Below are 13318 nucleotides of genomic sequence, written 5' to 3'. Positions count from 1 at the left end.
GCACAGCAGAAAATACTTTCTGCAAGCATTATTGATGTAGCTGTTACTTTACATCCAATTTCTGAAATAGCACATGGTTAGACAGCTTTATTTGTTGCAGAATCAATTTCTGCTTGACTTTTATTACAGGTAAGAGATTAAAAACAGCTCTGTGAAATGGTGGGAGGAATTCCCAAGTGTAGCAGCAATGGCATCATACGAGACCATTAAGCAAAGACTCAATTATTAATATCTAGCTCTGAAAGGTAGAGGAGGCTTTGAACCTGCTGTAGTCTCATAGCCATAGCACAAAGTCCTTTTTTCTCCACTCATTATTTTAATAACAGACATTAGGATTTTACACTTCAATAATTTACTACTGCCATGAATATTTATAAAAAGGAGGTGTGGAAAGTGCATCTGAAAGCAGCTGCTGTGTTTCTTTTCGCACTGATCTTTGAGCGTTTTATTTAACGCCTTTGGCAGATAAGTCTGGAAACTAAAACTTATTTGATATAAAAATTCATGGTGTTAATGTATTAGTTTCATGGCTTATTTTGCCTCCCCCATGCCTTTTCTCCACTGTGTGGTCTCTGATATTGCCTTCCTGGCCCCTGCACTGCTCCAGAGACATGGACTAACCACCCATCCCCATCCTAGCTGATCTGCATCTAACTTAACTCAGGAACTTGCATTGGCTTGCAATTTATTCTTAAATGTGCTGCCTCAGTTTCCCGTGTAGCCTGATGAGGTTTTTTCCCCATTTATATTGTTTGGTCTAATCAAATACTGCTACTATTGCAGCTGAATTTATGTATAATCTGTGTATATGATTGTATCTACATATACCTAGATATACATATGTATATATTTATATATGTTTTGAAATGCATGTGTATCTCTCTCTTAGGGAATTGGACTCTTGCAGTGAAAGTGCTCAAAAGACTGATAAAACTGTCTGGTTTCAAATTTGAAAACAAAGCTTTTAAATTAATTCCTTAACACACTTTGTGCTAATGTTAGCTCCTGCATAGCAATAATTATTGCTGTGTGTATACAACTGTTAGTCTGTAACACTTGTCAGTCTCTAAATTAACTGTGACTGCACTGGAACTTGCAGCTGCTGCGGTTCAGCTGGCGCTGGTGGCCAAGGTCCTCTCTGTCTTTGGGTGAAGGTGATGAGGCTGGAGGTCTCTTAGGGAGAGGAAATTAATTTCCTCTCTTAATTTCTTCCCTCTCATTGCTGGTGTTTCCTGCTTCTTGGCCTCCTTCCCCTGGATTCAGCTGGTTTTTAGCTTGTTTAGCTTTTGCCAGTCATGCTTCTTGTGCTTTGGGCAGGATGCCCTGCCTGTTTTCCTTCCCATGTGCTTATTTTGGTCTGTATCTCATAACTTCTGTCATTTGTGTTCCTCCAAAGTGCAGCTGTGCTCACTAGATGACATGCTTGTACACAGTGTGGGGCTGTGCCTGCAGTAATTAGTATTACAAAATATTTGCATGATGGGCATTCTGCTATTTAAGTGTGCCTGCATTTGGGGTTTAACTACACTTTTCTACTTCAGCTACACTAGCCACAAACCTTGCTCTTTGTTGTTTCATTTCCAATTTCAATAAAGAAAGGGAATAATCTCAGATGGCTGGAAGTTCAAGAAACATTTAACTTCAGGATGGCAATCTTTGTACTTAGAGAACCAGATTTGGTGGATTTTTTTTTTATGTCAGAATGCATCATCATTTGGTCAACTCAAGGACACTTCCCTTTCTCTGTTTATCCCATCACAGGACTGTGTGTGAAGCTGGTCTAGGCTGTTGTTCTGAAGCTGTGGTTTTACAGGCACATAATCCATAGGGAATTGTTCAGCATATTCCTGTGCTGTGGCTGTAGGGCTGACTGGACTGTGAGCTTGTGCCACTTCATTCACCAGCTCAGTGCAAGCTGTAGATACTAAAAACAGTCAAGCAGAGTCTGCCCTTGTTACAGCATCAAGGGAAGAGTTCTTGGTTTTCTTGGAAATATTTAAATGTTCTTTTTGTAGACAACATTTAACCCATCTTGAACATGACTTACTATTTTGTTATCAAAAGTATTTTATTGTTTTCCATGTCATTTTGGAATGATGCACAGAGGGAGACCTGTGTTCCAGAAAAGATATAAAATTGATTTTCATTGTCTCTCAGAAGAAAGGCAAAGCTGCACTGTAAAAATTGAAACAGGAAAGGCCTGGGGGGGAAAAGTTTTTATATGAGGAAGCATTTTCTTACTGGTTTTGAAATGAAGAATTTTTCTAGGAAAGGCTCAAATATAATTTGTGGCTTTGGAGATGAAATATTCCCTTCCAACTGGGCTCTGTCTGCAAGCTGGCTGGCTGAATGGTGCTGTGGGCTGTGGTACAGGAGGTGTTCTGTTACATCTTGCTTTCTGAAATGTTCCAGGCAGTGAAGGTGTAAAATGATTTCTGCTCTTGAAGGTTTTTGATGTTTGTTTTTGGTTTGTTTGTTGTTTTTTTATGTGCAGTGTTTATTTTCTGGCTGGACCATCCTGGACTTCAGGTAACATAAACCTACTATACAGACACAACAATGGTGTCTCTTTGTATTATATGTGATACAGTCAGACTTATCAAAGCTTGGATTCATTTAAAGATTTAGTGTTGTTTCAGCATCTTCCAGATTACTCCAAGTAACCCAAAATTTATCATTACAATACAGGGCTATTCTACTGGATAAAACAAATAAAACCATCACAAAAACAACAAACACTAAACAACAACAAAACACCAAACAAAAAAAACCCCCACAAATTACAGCCTCTAGTTAAATGCACAGTTTCCTGAATGTAACTGGATGTTACAGCCTTACCAGTCATTTTTATTAGGTTATATACACAGAGGTGAGTGGTACAGTGAAATCTGTAAGCTAGAGGACAGACTTCAAGTTCACTTCTTTTGCAGTCTTTGATTTGTCAACTAAAAAAATCTGGCTCAGCTGACTAGGGAAAAAAGCCAATGCATTGGGATATGGTAAACTTAATACTTTTTTATACATCCTATACAAGAGAGATTGAAAATTTAATTACTTCCTGGTATTTCCAAGTATTGATTTCCTTTTCAAGCTATCTAATTTCTCGATAACCAAGATTTAGTATCATACATCAATTATTTATTATGGTTTGAAAAGTGATTGAAAATGGTTGTTTAAGTCTATACTTATGTTCTTTGAAGGCACAGCTGCACCCTTTGGGGGAAACTTATTTTTTACAATTATTTGCATGAAGGCAGCAGCATCCTGTAGCCATGAAATATTAAGCTATGTACACTGAGAGGAGGATCTTGATTTTTAGGTCTACAGGCCATCCTGCAGTATAAAATGTCTCCTTGCACTGTAATTTATATGGGAACCATAGTGAGAAAATAAATATCAAAGAGTGTGATAATAGTTAAGTTTACTGTTCATACAGTTTCCAGAAGTGTCTCTGTTGCTGCTCAGTCTTCTATTTTCAGTTTAAATTCCACTTTGCCTTCATACGGATCATGAACATTGAAGGTAATTCCAGCTCCAATGACTTTGCACACTATTTTAAATTCTACATTCCTCGTAATGTTGAGAAATTTCACAGCTACCAAGGGATTGCTGTAGCTGGGCTAGAAGGAGAAATTAAAAAAAAATGTAAAAAGAAAATACTTAAATTTTCAAACACTACCAGTTTGAAAATAGCCTCTCCAGTCCTCCTAGGATTGCAAAGATGCTCCATATGTTTCACCTGACGTAAAGAGAAAGAAAAGTTAAATACAGAAGTATCGGAACCCAGGAAATTCCTCTGGCTGCCCTGGAGGACTCGAGCCCCTGCCCAGGGGGCTCAGAGACCAAGACCCCTGTGCCTTTGATTTAGCCCTTGGAAAAAACAATTACCAACCTTATATGAAGAATTACAAGCCACAGAAGTTTTAGTAGAATGACAGTAAATTTATCACAGGGTGAAAAAATAGGTTTTGGGGGTTTTTAGAATGGGAATTCAGGGGGCAAGATGGAGGCATCTGGGTGTGTCCAGCCTTTCTCCTTCTTCTTCTTGGCCTCCATCTTCTGGGTGACGTTGGCATTTTTAGATTGGTTTAGAGTAGAAGCTCACTGTCTAACATAGGTGATATGTATTGGAAAGTAATTGTAAATATTGTACACGTAGTTTTTAGTATATAAAGATAACACGGCCTGGGAGGCAGGCAGAGTGCTGAGCAGACCTCGGCAGGCCAGGAGAAAGAATTCTATAGATAAGATACAATAAACAACCTCGAGACCGAGCAATGAAGAGTTCTGACTCCATTGAGCACTGGGCTGGGAAAAGAGACTTTCTAATTTACCTCGGGGTGACTCTGACCAGCAGAGACACCGAGACAGGAGCAAGGAGCACCCACCTGGGCCTTTTTGCCGTAGTAGGGGAAGTAGTGCAGGCTGAAGGTGCCATTGCCAGGGTAGTAATCCGCGTCCAGCGGGCGAGACTCCTCCTCACCCTGGGAAAAACGAGACAGGAGGAAGCTCTGTGCTGAGGGAATCATCGGGAGCCCCAGGCAAGTGTCTCAGGGCTGCGAAGTGTGTGTTAAAGCTCAAGTTCAGCAGGCTGTTAACACCACTCTTATTTTTCAAATAAAAGTGGGAATCTCCCGCTGGTACAATTGCCAAGAAAAGCTGGCGAGTGTCCTCTGATAGCAGCAGGGAATTCAGTGAGCTGGAGCTGCTGAGGGCCTAAGGGAGCTGCGCTGAGGTGTGACCGTCACTACGGGGAGCTGGGAGCAAACAGCAAATGGTCCCTGCAGCCCGGAAATGCAAATTTTCAGGTGATTTAAAATAAAGCAAACGCGGAGGTTTTCTCCTTAGCATGTCAGTTAGTGAAAGAACTGGCACACAACTGAGAATATTCCAAGTATTTGGGATCTGATTTTCAGAGCTATAAGGGTTTTTTTCTGATCAGTGCTGGAAATGTGTGAGACCCAGCCCTCATAGCCTTACCACATATGTGCAGTTCACTCTTGGTGCAGTGCCATTGCCGGGGTAAAACTTGATAATCTGAAAAAAAAAATACTTTTGGTCATCTTGGAAATAGCTTTGAGATAAAACTGGGCAATCAATTATTTGAGAGCTGAGCTTCAATTAAGGTTTAATATGTTCTTGTGTAAGACTATCTCCAACAAATAATCTAATTTATGTAGGTGAGAAACTGTTGTGCTGGATATTTAGGCAGCAGGACTCGGCATTACCTGGGATGAGCACTGCTGATAAAATCTGGCCTGGCCAGAGCAAGCAGCACTGCCCCTCCTCTGAGTCCAGCTCATTACCCACCCATACCACCTGCCCCTGCAGCCAGGGCTCTCTTAAAGCAGTAATTGTGTATCACTTAAGGAAAAGCTGAATATCCATGCTCTTGATCTTATCTGTCTTACAAAACCTTGGTTTTGGCAGAAAAACCCTTGAGTTGGTTTGATGCTGCAAAACTAGTGGGGTTGGTTGCATCCTGTAGAGGCAAAATTAAAGGAGGTTAGGCTCCCTGGTCACTATCCACATCTTTTCCCTGCTGGGGATGGCACCCAGTCTTGCTAAAGAAGGCATTTCTGGAACGTGCTTGTTTCACCAGCCAGAATCAGGGGCACAGCTCCCCTCTCAGTTAGGGCTTGACAGATTTTTGGAAATGCCTAAGGTGCAAGCCAAACAAAAAATACAGTGGTTTTGTCTATCAGAAACTGGAGGGGAACTTAAGTTCTTCAGTTTCTACTGAAACTGAATCAGAAGGCTCAAAATTTCACCTAAAAAATATAAAGTGCTTATGCCTTTGTCTACATCCTGAAAAAAAAATTAAAGCATTGAAAATTCCATTTATTATTTTCCAAAAAACGTGTTTGTGGTTTTCCCTGAGAAAAATATCCACCAGGTTTGAATTTTGGTTTTATAGGTTCTTCTGAAGATTTTCTTTGCCGCCTGGAGAAATAAGATGTCACCTCTCTGAAACCACATCAGTTACTGCCACATCCTGGTGCCTCAGCTGAAGGCACAGGGCTGGGGTATTGCAGGAGGAAACTCTTCTAGTGCTCGTTTGTGGGATGAGAGCCCTGCAGAGGCACCAACTAAACTAAACCTAATCTAAGCTGTAGAGAGACCACGTTCAGACACTATGGTCCTATTTTACTTTTGTAGGAATGGTGAAAAAGTCTGAGGATTTCCCTGGTAACTCTAGTGGTCTGGCAGGGAACACCGCGTGATTTTTGGTTCCCAGTAGAAAGCAGGTTTAGAACCCATGGCAGCAGAGACACAGCAGCTTCCCAGTGGAAACTCAAGCTACTCTTAATTTTTTCTGCTCAGCACCTTGACCTTGTACTTACTCTGTTCATTTTTATAATAAAACAGGGTTTTCCTTCTGGATATCCAAAAGTTGGATCTGTGATGCCGGAGCAGTTTTGAAGCATGTCTGAGGTGAATTTGCAGGATAGTTTTGTGTTATTTGGGCCATCAAAGGTGTCCTGGATGAAGTAGGTATTATTGGTGCAGTTGATGTTCAGATGCTGAGCAGCTGGTGTATATGCTAGATGTGTGAAGGAAGAAAGAAAATAAATCCCCTCTGAAGCTTTTCATATGCAAATTATGCATCACAACATCAGGCTGGAGATTCTATCATGGGAGACTGGAACAAGGAAAGCTTAAACTGTTTAGGGGTTTGGTTCAGTTTTGTTGTGGTTTGGGGTTTTTTTTGGAATATCCAAGCAAAGCAAAATAAAAGAGATCGAATTGAGTTAAGACTAGCAGCTTGTGTTGATAGTGCCATATAAAATAAATTTCAAATATAATTTTTCTCAATATGTGTGTGAGAAACATGAAGAATTACAATATTAAGGCTCAATAGGAATATGCTAAGACATGAGCAGGCAAATGGAGCACATAACCTACTTTGACTATTTCCTGAAGACACCATGCATTATGAGATTTATTATGGCACTTTGATGTTTGTAGTCATAGACAAATTAATTAGATTAATTTAGATGAGATTAATTTTGAAGACCTTTTGTCCTCCCTCTTCCTTCAGACTTCCTATTGGTCTATTTTATTAAGGCTGTTTAGGATTAAGCAAAGTAAAAGCCCTAAAGCAGAGCCTGGATTTTAATAGATGTGTACATACATTTGATTTATAGATTCATGAGGTGATTTGCTCATCCCTTTCAGAAGATGCACTTCCCACTCAAAATCTGTGATTTGAGAAGGACAAATGTAAAATGGAGGTACTGACGTAAGGTTCTCTGACCTAGTATTGGAGATAAGGCAGCACCTTTCTTCAGTATCATGCAAGAAACTTCATTTTTACCTGTCAGAAAAGTGTGAAGAGTTGTCACTAAACCTTCCCAGGTTTTGTTGTCCGATACGTTGTAATAAATTCGCAGTCCTCTGTCCCCATAAACATCGGGTCGTAAGGTTACACCTTCAGGAGGAGGAAAGGGGAACACAAAGCAGAGGAGAGGTGCCAGGCACAGATTTGTTTATTTTAATTGACAGTACCAATTATACTGCATCAAGACTCATTCTAAGCATATAAGATCCTTCAGTCTTTTTGGGGAGGGTTTAACCATGTTCAGAAATCACATCAGCTTTGAGTTTTTCAACCAAAACCCTAAAGCCTGTGCTGCTGCTGAATTATTTTCTTTTCAGATATATCCATGCTGTTACAAGAACAGCTTGTAAAATCTTTCCAGAAATTGCACTGGATTTCCCCAGGACTTGTTAGCAAAAACAGTCACGTTGGGTTAAAGAAACAGATCATACAGCAGCATGAGAAACAGCTTTTGAAAAAGCCACACATAACATGTCACAGGAATTATTTTCCCAGCAAACACCAAACTTGCTAAATATGGGAGTGGAAACTTCAAAATACAAAAGCATCTGACAATCATTTTTAGGGCTGTTTTTTTCCCCTCCCATTGTGGAAACAGGCCATTGGGGTGGGAAGTTTTAGCAGTGTATGGTCTCTGATCATCTCCCCTATCTCTTTTCATGTCCCACAAATCTGAATTCCTAATCCCACATTTTCATATTATTTTTACTTTCTTGACTACTGGCACAGCACATCCTGCTGGCAAGGTATTCCTGCTCTCCCAGGGACTTTCCATGGTGCTGGCAAGCATGGAGATACACACCCCAGGCTGCTCACCCCATCGCCTCTACATCTTGCTGGGCACCCCAAAGCCCTCTGTGGTGCTTGGGGGTTTGGAGTAGAACCTAGGACTTCCCCAGGGACTGAGCCCTGCCCATGTGGAGAGAAGGTGACCTGCTACAGGCAGGCACTGATCGTCCCAATAGCAAGATGAAATAAATTTATATCTATATCTATCTATCTATCTATCTATCTATCTATCTATCTATCTATCATCTTCATTTCCCATATAATATATTAATAAATAGATTTATATATAAATATATCCATGTATCAATACGTAAATAAATGTGCAGATTTTCTTTTAAAGCCTGAAAGAGTTTTCAGGCAGAAGTTAAACTTTGCAGGGGTTGTGTGGGCAGAATTGACCTGATGTATTCCACGTTGGTCTGCCCTCAGCCCTGGGCTCTGGCAGTGCCTCTCAGCCCAGCCCAGCCCTACACAGCTGCCGTGGGACCCTGGCAGTACCTGGGGATTTCAGCTGGTCCTGGTAATCCGGCTCGTAGGGATTGATGGTCCTCATTAAGCAATAAATGGAGAGTGCGAACAGCCCCGACATCACCACGTAGAAAGCCAGGTAGTAGAGGCTGATCCACACTGTGGAAAAGAATAAGGGCAGAATTTCAAATTTTGAGCAAGGTTGTGCAGTCCTCTCTCTGCAGCCAGGATGATCCTGCTGTCTCCTTTTCACCCTTGTCCCCAGGGAAGTTCTCCCTGTAAAGGGACAGGCGCTTTGGAGTATTTTCTCTACACTCAAAAAATATTCTTCTAGAAAAAATTGTATAGTTCTACAAGGATTTTTGAAGGAGCTGGTGCTGAGCTCAGATTATTTAAAGCTTAAAGGTTATGTGGCATCTTGAAGTAGTTTCACATACTAAGATAATTTATCTACTTATTACATAAGGACTAAGCCACACAGATGATGAGGTGTTTCTTGACAAACCCAAGTTGCTCCTTGTGTTGTGTGGATGACAGATGGCAATACTTCAGGCATGTTGATTTTAGACCCATATCATTTCACTGCCTTATACAGCTGAAATCACCGACAGCAAGATGTGCCATCTTGCTACTTTATTCTGCTGTGAGATAATACAAGATTGACGTTGTGTTTCTGTCTGGATGTGCATGAAGTGTCTTACACATGGCTGGTGCTGTACAAGCAGCCAGTGGTTGTTTTGGAGGGGTGCTATTAGAAACCTCTACTTGTAATCATAGGTGTCTTGTAGCACCTTCTTCTCTACCAGCTGGAAAGGCTGAGATTCCAGTTGCATCATCTGTCAAATTCTGGTTTTAGGAGTAGCCAATAAACTACATGCACAGGCAGGAAAAAATCACCTGGAAACTTGCAGCTACTCCTACAGTCTGTGGGAAGAGTGTGGATCTTCCTTACAATGGCCCTGGCCGCCCTTCCCAGAACATAGATCATAATACAGATCAGCAATGTAGACACAAGTTTGGCTGTGGGAAAGGAAGCTCAGCTGAAAGATTTGCTAGTATGAAATACATGCTGGTATGAAATACCTGCTAGTATGAAATACATGCTAGCATGCAGTGATAAGAAACAAGATCTACTGAGCAGACAGTAATTCAGAAAGGAATTTCAGAAAAACAAAACTCGTTTCCAAAGAATTGGAAAAACTCACCGATTATGCAAATTTCTCCATGTACCTCAACCCCCTTTTCATTAACAAGGTCAAAACCACCCTGTGACCATCACCCCTAGCTACTAATAATTTTCCTGTTAATGTGTTAATTTTTTTTGAAGTATTTTGTTCAAAACCACTTTAAAATGATACATTTGCAGGAACTACATGGATCAATGTTTTGATCTACTTGATCCAGCTCACAGAGCTGCCCAAAAAGCGGCTTAGAAGCACTTATGAGAACTGCTGGCTTCAACACATTTACATTGTGTCCCACTCATTAGGATGACATCCCCCTGCCACAGTTTTTAAGCATACCAGAAGGAAGAGAAGAATCTTGCACATGAAAACCTACCCCAGTTAATTAAGGACCTTCCCATGAAGAGCTTTGTTTCTGGATTCCAGACAAAACGACGGAAATCTGCCATACGTTCGCTGCAGGTCTTCTTCTCATTTAAAGTTGCCATTTTCTCAGAAAAGTTCCCAAAAATGGGTCGTTTGTGGAAACTAAGAAATTCAAGCAGTGCCCAGACAGTCAACCAAGAAAAAGACTTTGGGTTTTATACCTTCTTTTCCACTGAAGGTGACCGAGATTGCTTCCTGTGCCAATGAAAGCCCCTGCTCACCACTATCAGCCTTTATAAAGGGTGCTGATAGTGCTGGCAAGGAAAAGTTTGTTCCTATCAAATGCCCTTCTCCTTTCTCTTGAGTGCCTTAGCAGGTCAGCAGAGTTACGCATTTTGCCAGTTGCCCGCAGGGTTTGTGATAGACTCTGTGTGATAGCTGTTATCAGAGCAGATAAAGCAATGGAGAACTTGTTTCTCTCTGTGTTTTCTTTTTTTTCTTTTTTTCTGAGTAACTTGCAAGTAGTAGATACAGTTCTCCTAATACAATGTGTAGCCATTTGTTGGGACATAGAATATTGCAGGGTGGATGGTTAGAAAATAAGTAATTACTTGTTAAATATGCAACTCCTTTTGGGATCTCTCTGCAAGCAGACAAGGAGGTGGTTGGGATTTACTAAGGGTGCACCACATCCACCAGTCTGAGACAAGTGGACTGGTTGGCAAACATGGAGGCTTTCCAATTCCACATCACCCAGTTTGACCTCAGCAGAGCTGGTGACACAGCAGCCAGGTGGGGAGCTGTGCTTTGGCTTGGGAAGGGCTGGGGGATAGATGGCAACTGCGTGACAGCTGGAACCACAGTGCAGCACTCAGCACGTGACATCCAGCTGCGACCAGTATGGAGTGGCATCCCTGAGGGGCCAGTGCTGACACTGGGACACAGCCCAGCTCAGTCAAGCCAGAGTCACAGAATCACAGAATGGTTTGGGTGGGAAGGGACCATAAAGATTACTTAGTTCCACCTGCCCTGCCATGGACAGGGACACTTTCCACTCGACCAGCTTGCTCAGAGATCCGTCCAACCTGGCCTTGAACACTTCCAGGGATGGGGCACCCACAGCTTCTCTGGGCAATCAGTTTCATTGTCTCACCACCTTCACAGCAAAGAATTTCTTCCTAGCATCTGATCTGCACCTGCTCTCCTTCAGCTGAAGGCCATTACCCCTTGTCCCTGAGCATGCAGTAGGAGTCCCCTGTTTCATATCACAAAAAGTCCTGGTGAGCTGTCCCCTCTTCCAAGACACAGACCAGGGAATGCATGCAAAAATATTAATTATGTCTTCAGTGAGATCCAAGTGGCAGCATGAGGGGCTCAGAGGGGACACTGGGTTGTGTGCTGCATTCTGTGTGTGTGGAGAGCCTGCTCCCAAGTCATGTCTCCTTCATGGACTTGTCCCCTGTCCCTCCTCTGTTTTGCAGCAACAAAGACCATGAAGAGAAAAGGGCCATCAAGAGCAGAACCTTCATAAGTGCAAGAGTTCTGAGTGTAGAATTTTCCCATTGGGAACCTGGGGATTTTCCACCACCTTACAAGCAAGCTGACTTGGAACTTGGTGAATTGCCAGATGCTTGGCATGGCTGAGCCATGGGCAGCATCCATGTGCAGCTGTGACAAATCTGGGATTCTCCTGGAAAGTTTGTGCATGAGTGAAAATGAACACTGCCTGCCTGAAGTGGTTCATCAAGGTAGGATGGCGCAATTGCTGTTCCATGGGCTCTGTTGAAGGGCTCCTGGACACTGCAGTAATTTGTCAGGGCACTTGTTACTGACCAGTGGGCAACTCTTCATGGCCCCACAGGAGGGCTGGTCTAAGCTCATTCTTGCTTTATAGTCCATTAGGATTCATCCAGTGCCCCCTTTCCTCACCTGCCCCTGCAGGGCTGTCCATCAGTGTCCATCCTGCCACAATGCCCTGGCCTTGTGGCCATGGCAGCCAGCCCTGGTCCCATTGCAGTGCCAGTCCCTTGACCCAGAGCCTTTTGTTGTGTTTAATGTACCCCAAACTGCTCGAAGAGGGACTAATGTTTGCTTTCCTTGGCTGGTTTTTAATGCCTGCACCAGTGACCTTGGGCTGGCCACCAAAGGGAAGGACAGCAGAGAGGGAAGGTCACACAGGAGAGAGGGAAGGTTGCTCAGGAGCCGGGAGTGGCACAAGGCTGCAGGTGAGACTTGGCCTGGCTTCCCCTCCTGCACAGCCCAGGCATGGCTAGGGCAGGGCTAGGCAGGATCCACTGCACATTTTCTCTCTTGCTGACCAAGGCACCAGCAAGACAAAGTCTAGGCTCAGGGAGACCAAGAGGCTCCAAAAGAAACCCTGGAGAATGTGTTTGCAAGGGTCACACTGCTGTGACCAGAGGTAGCTGAATGATGTGTACAAGCAGGGAGGTGAAGCCCCTTCCTCTTTCTGTGGTTTACACAATTAGCAACATGAGTAATAAGCTTGAAGGCCACTTTTGCAGCACTGTGCCTGAAAGGTTAGACCCAGGCAGAGATGTTATCCCTTGGAGATGTTGTCCTGAGCAGACCTGTGTGCCAGCACTCCCTGGCACTCCAGGCCTGGCTTTAGCCCAGGCTCCTTACATGCCACAGCAGCTTGAACTGCTCTAAGTTCACCCAGCACTGACTGGGAACTCGGTGTCAATGTTAATAACACATTAACTCTGTTTGCTCATGATAAGGCACTTCTAGGTTCCTCGCTCTGGTGGGGGCTGTGCAGGAGGTGCTGGTGGTGGGGAGCACCAGGAGAGACAGGTCACTGCCTGAAGCCTCACTGCCAGCACTGTGATGGGTCAGCCTCCTGAAGGAGCTGTTCATGCCTTGGTGACTCCCCAGTGTGCAGCACAGGCTGCCTCAGCTGGGAGGAGAATCCAGCCTGGTACAGCAAGCTGTGGGGGAGGATCCATGGGCTCCCTCCCTCCTGTACCCGGGGGTTGTACACTAGGCTGCCATTGGAAGTTCATCTTCCTTCCATGGTAGAAATGAGGTTTATGCCTTTGCCTTTGGCCCAGGTCTGTCTTCGGTATTAAAAAGTCAGAAGGTGACTGGACCTGTCAGGCTTTCTCTGCCTTTGTCATGGGGAGGGCAAAAATTTCTCCTGCAAGTTTTC

The 13318-nt window shown here is 43.2% G+C and overlaps 1 protein-coding gene across 1 annotated transcript; it reads right to left on the bottom strand.

The window, feature by feature from the left end:
- Nucleotides 1-3461: 3461 nt before the first annotated feature.
- ATP4B (ATPase H+/K+ transporting subunit beta) lies at nucleotides 3462-10271 on the bottom strand. Its single transcript, XM_059466872.1, has 7 exons — nucleotides 10160-10271; nucleotides 8630-8758; nucleotides 7319-7432; nucleotides 6345-6544; nucleotides 4981-5037; nucleotides 4389-4478; nucleotides 3462-3620 (listed from the first exon to the last, which is right to left on the bottom strand). The coding sequence occupies exons 1-7, from the start codon at nucleotides 10269-10271 to the stop codon at nucleotides 3462-3464; spliced, it is 861 nt and encodes a 286-aa protein (XP_059322855.1).
- Nucleotides 10272-13318: the final 3047 nt, after the last annotated feature.

The sequence above is a fragment of the Ammospiza nelsoni genome, chromosome 2 (genome assembly GCF_027579445.1).
Source record: "Ammospiza nelsoni isolate bAmmNel1 chromosome 2, bAmmNel1.pri, whole genome shotgun sequence".
Classification (NCBI taxonomy): domain Eukaryota; kingdom Metazoa; phylum Chordata; class Aves; order Passeriformes; family Passerellidae; genus Ammospiza; species Ammospiza nelsoni.
This window is presented reverse-complemented; position numbering and strand designations above follow the sequence as displayed.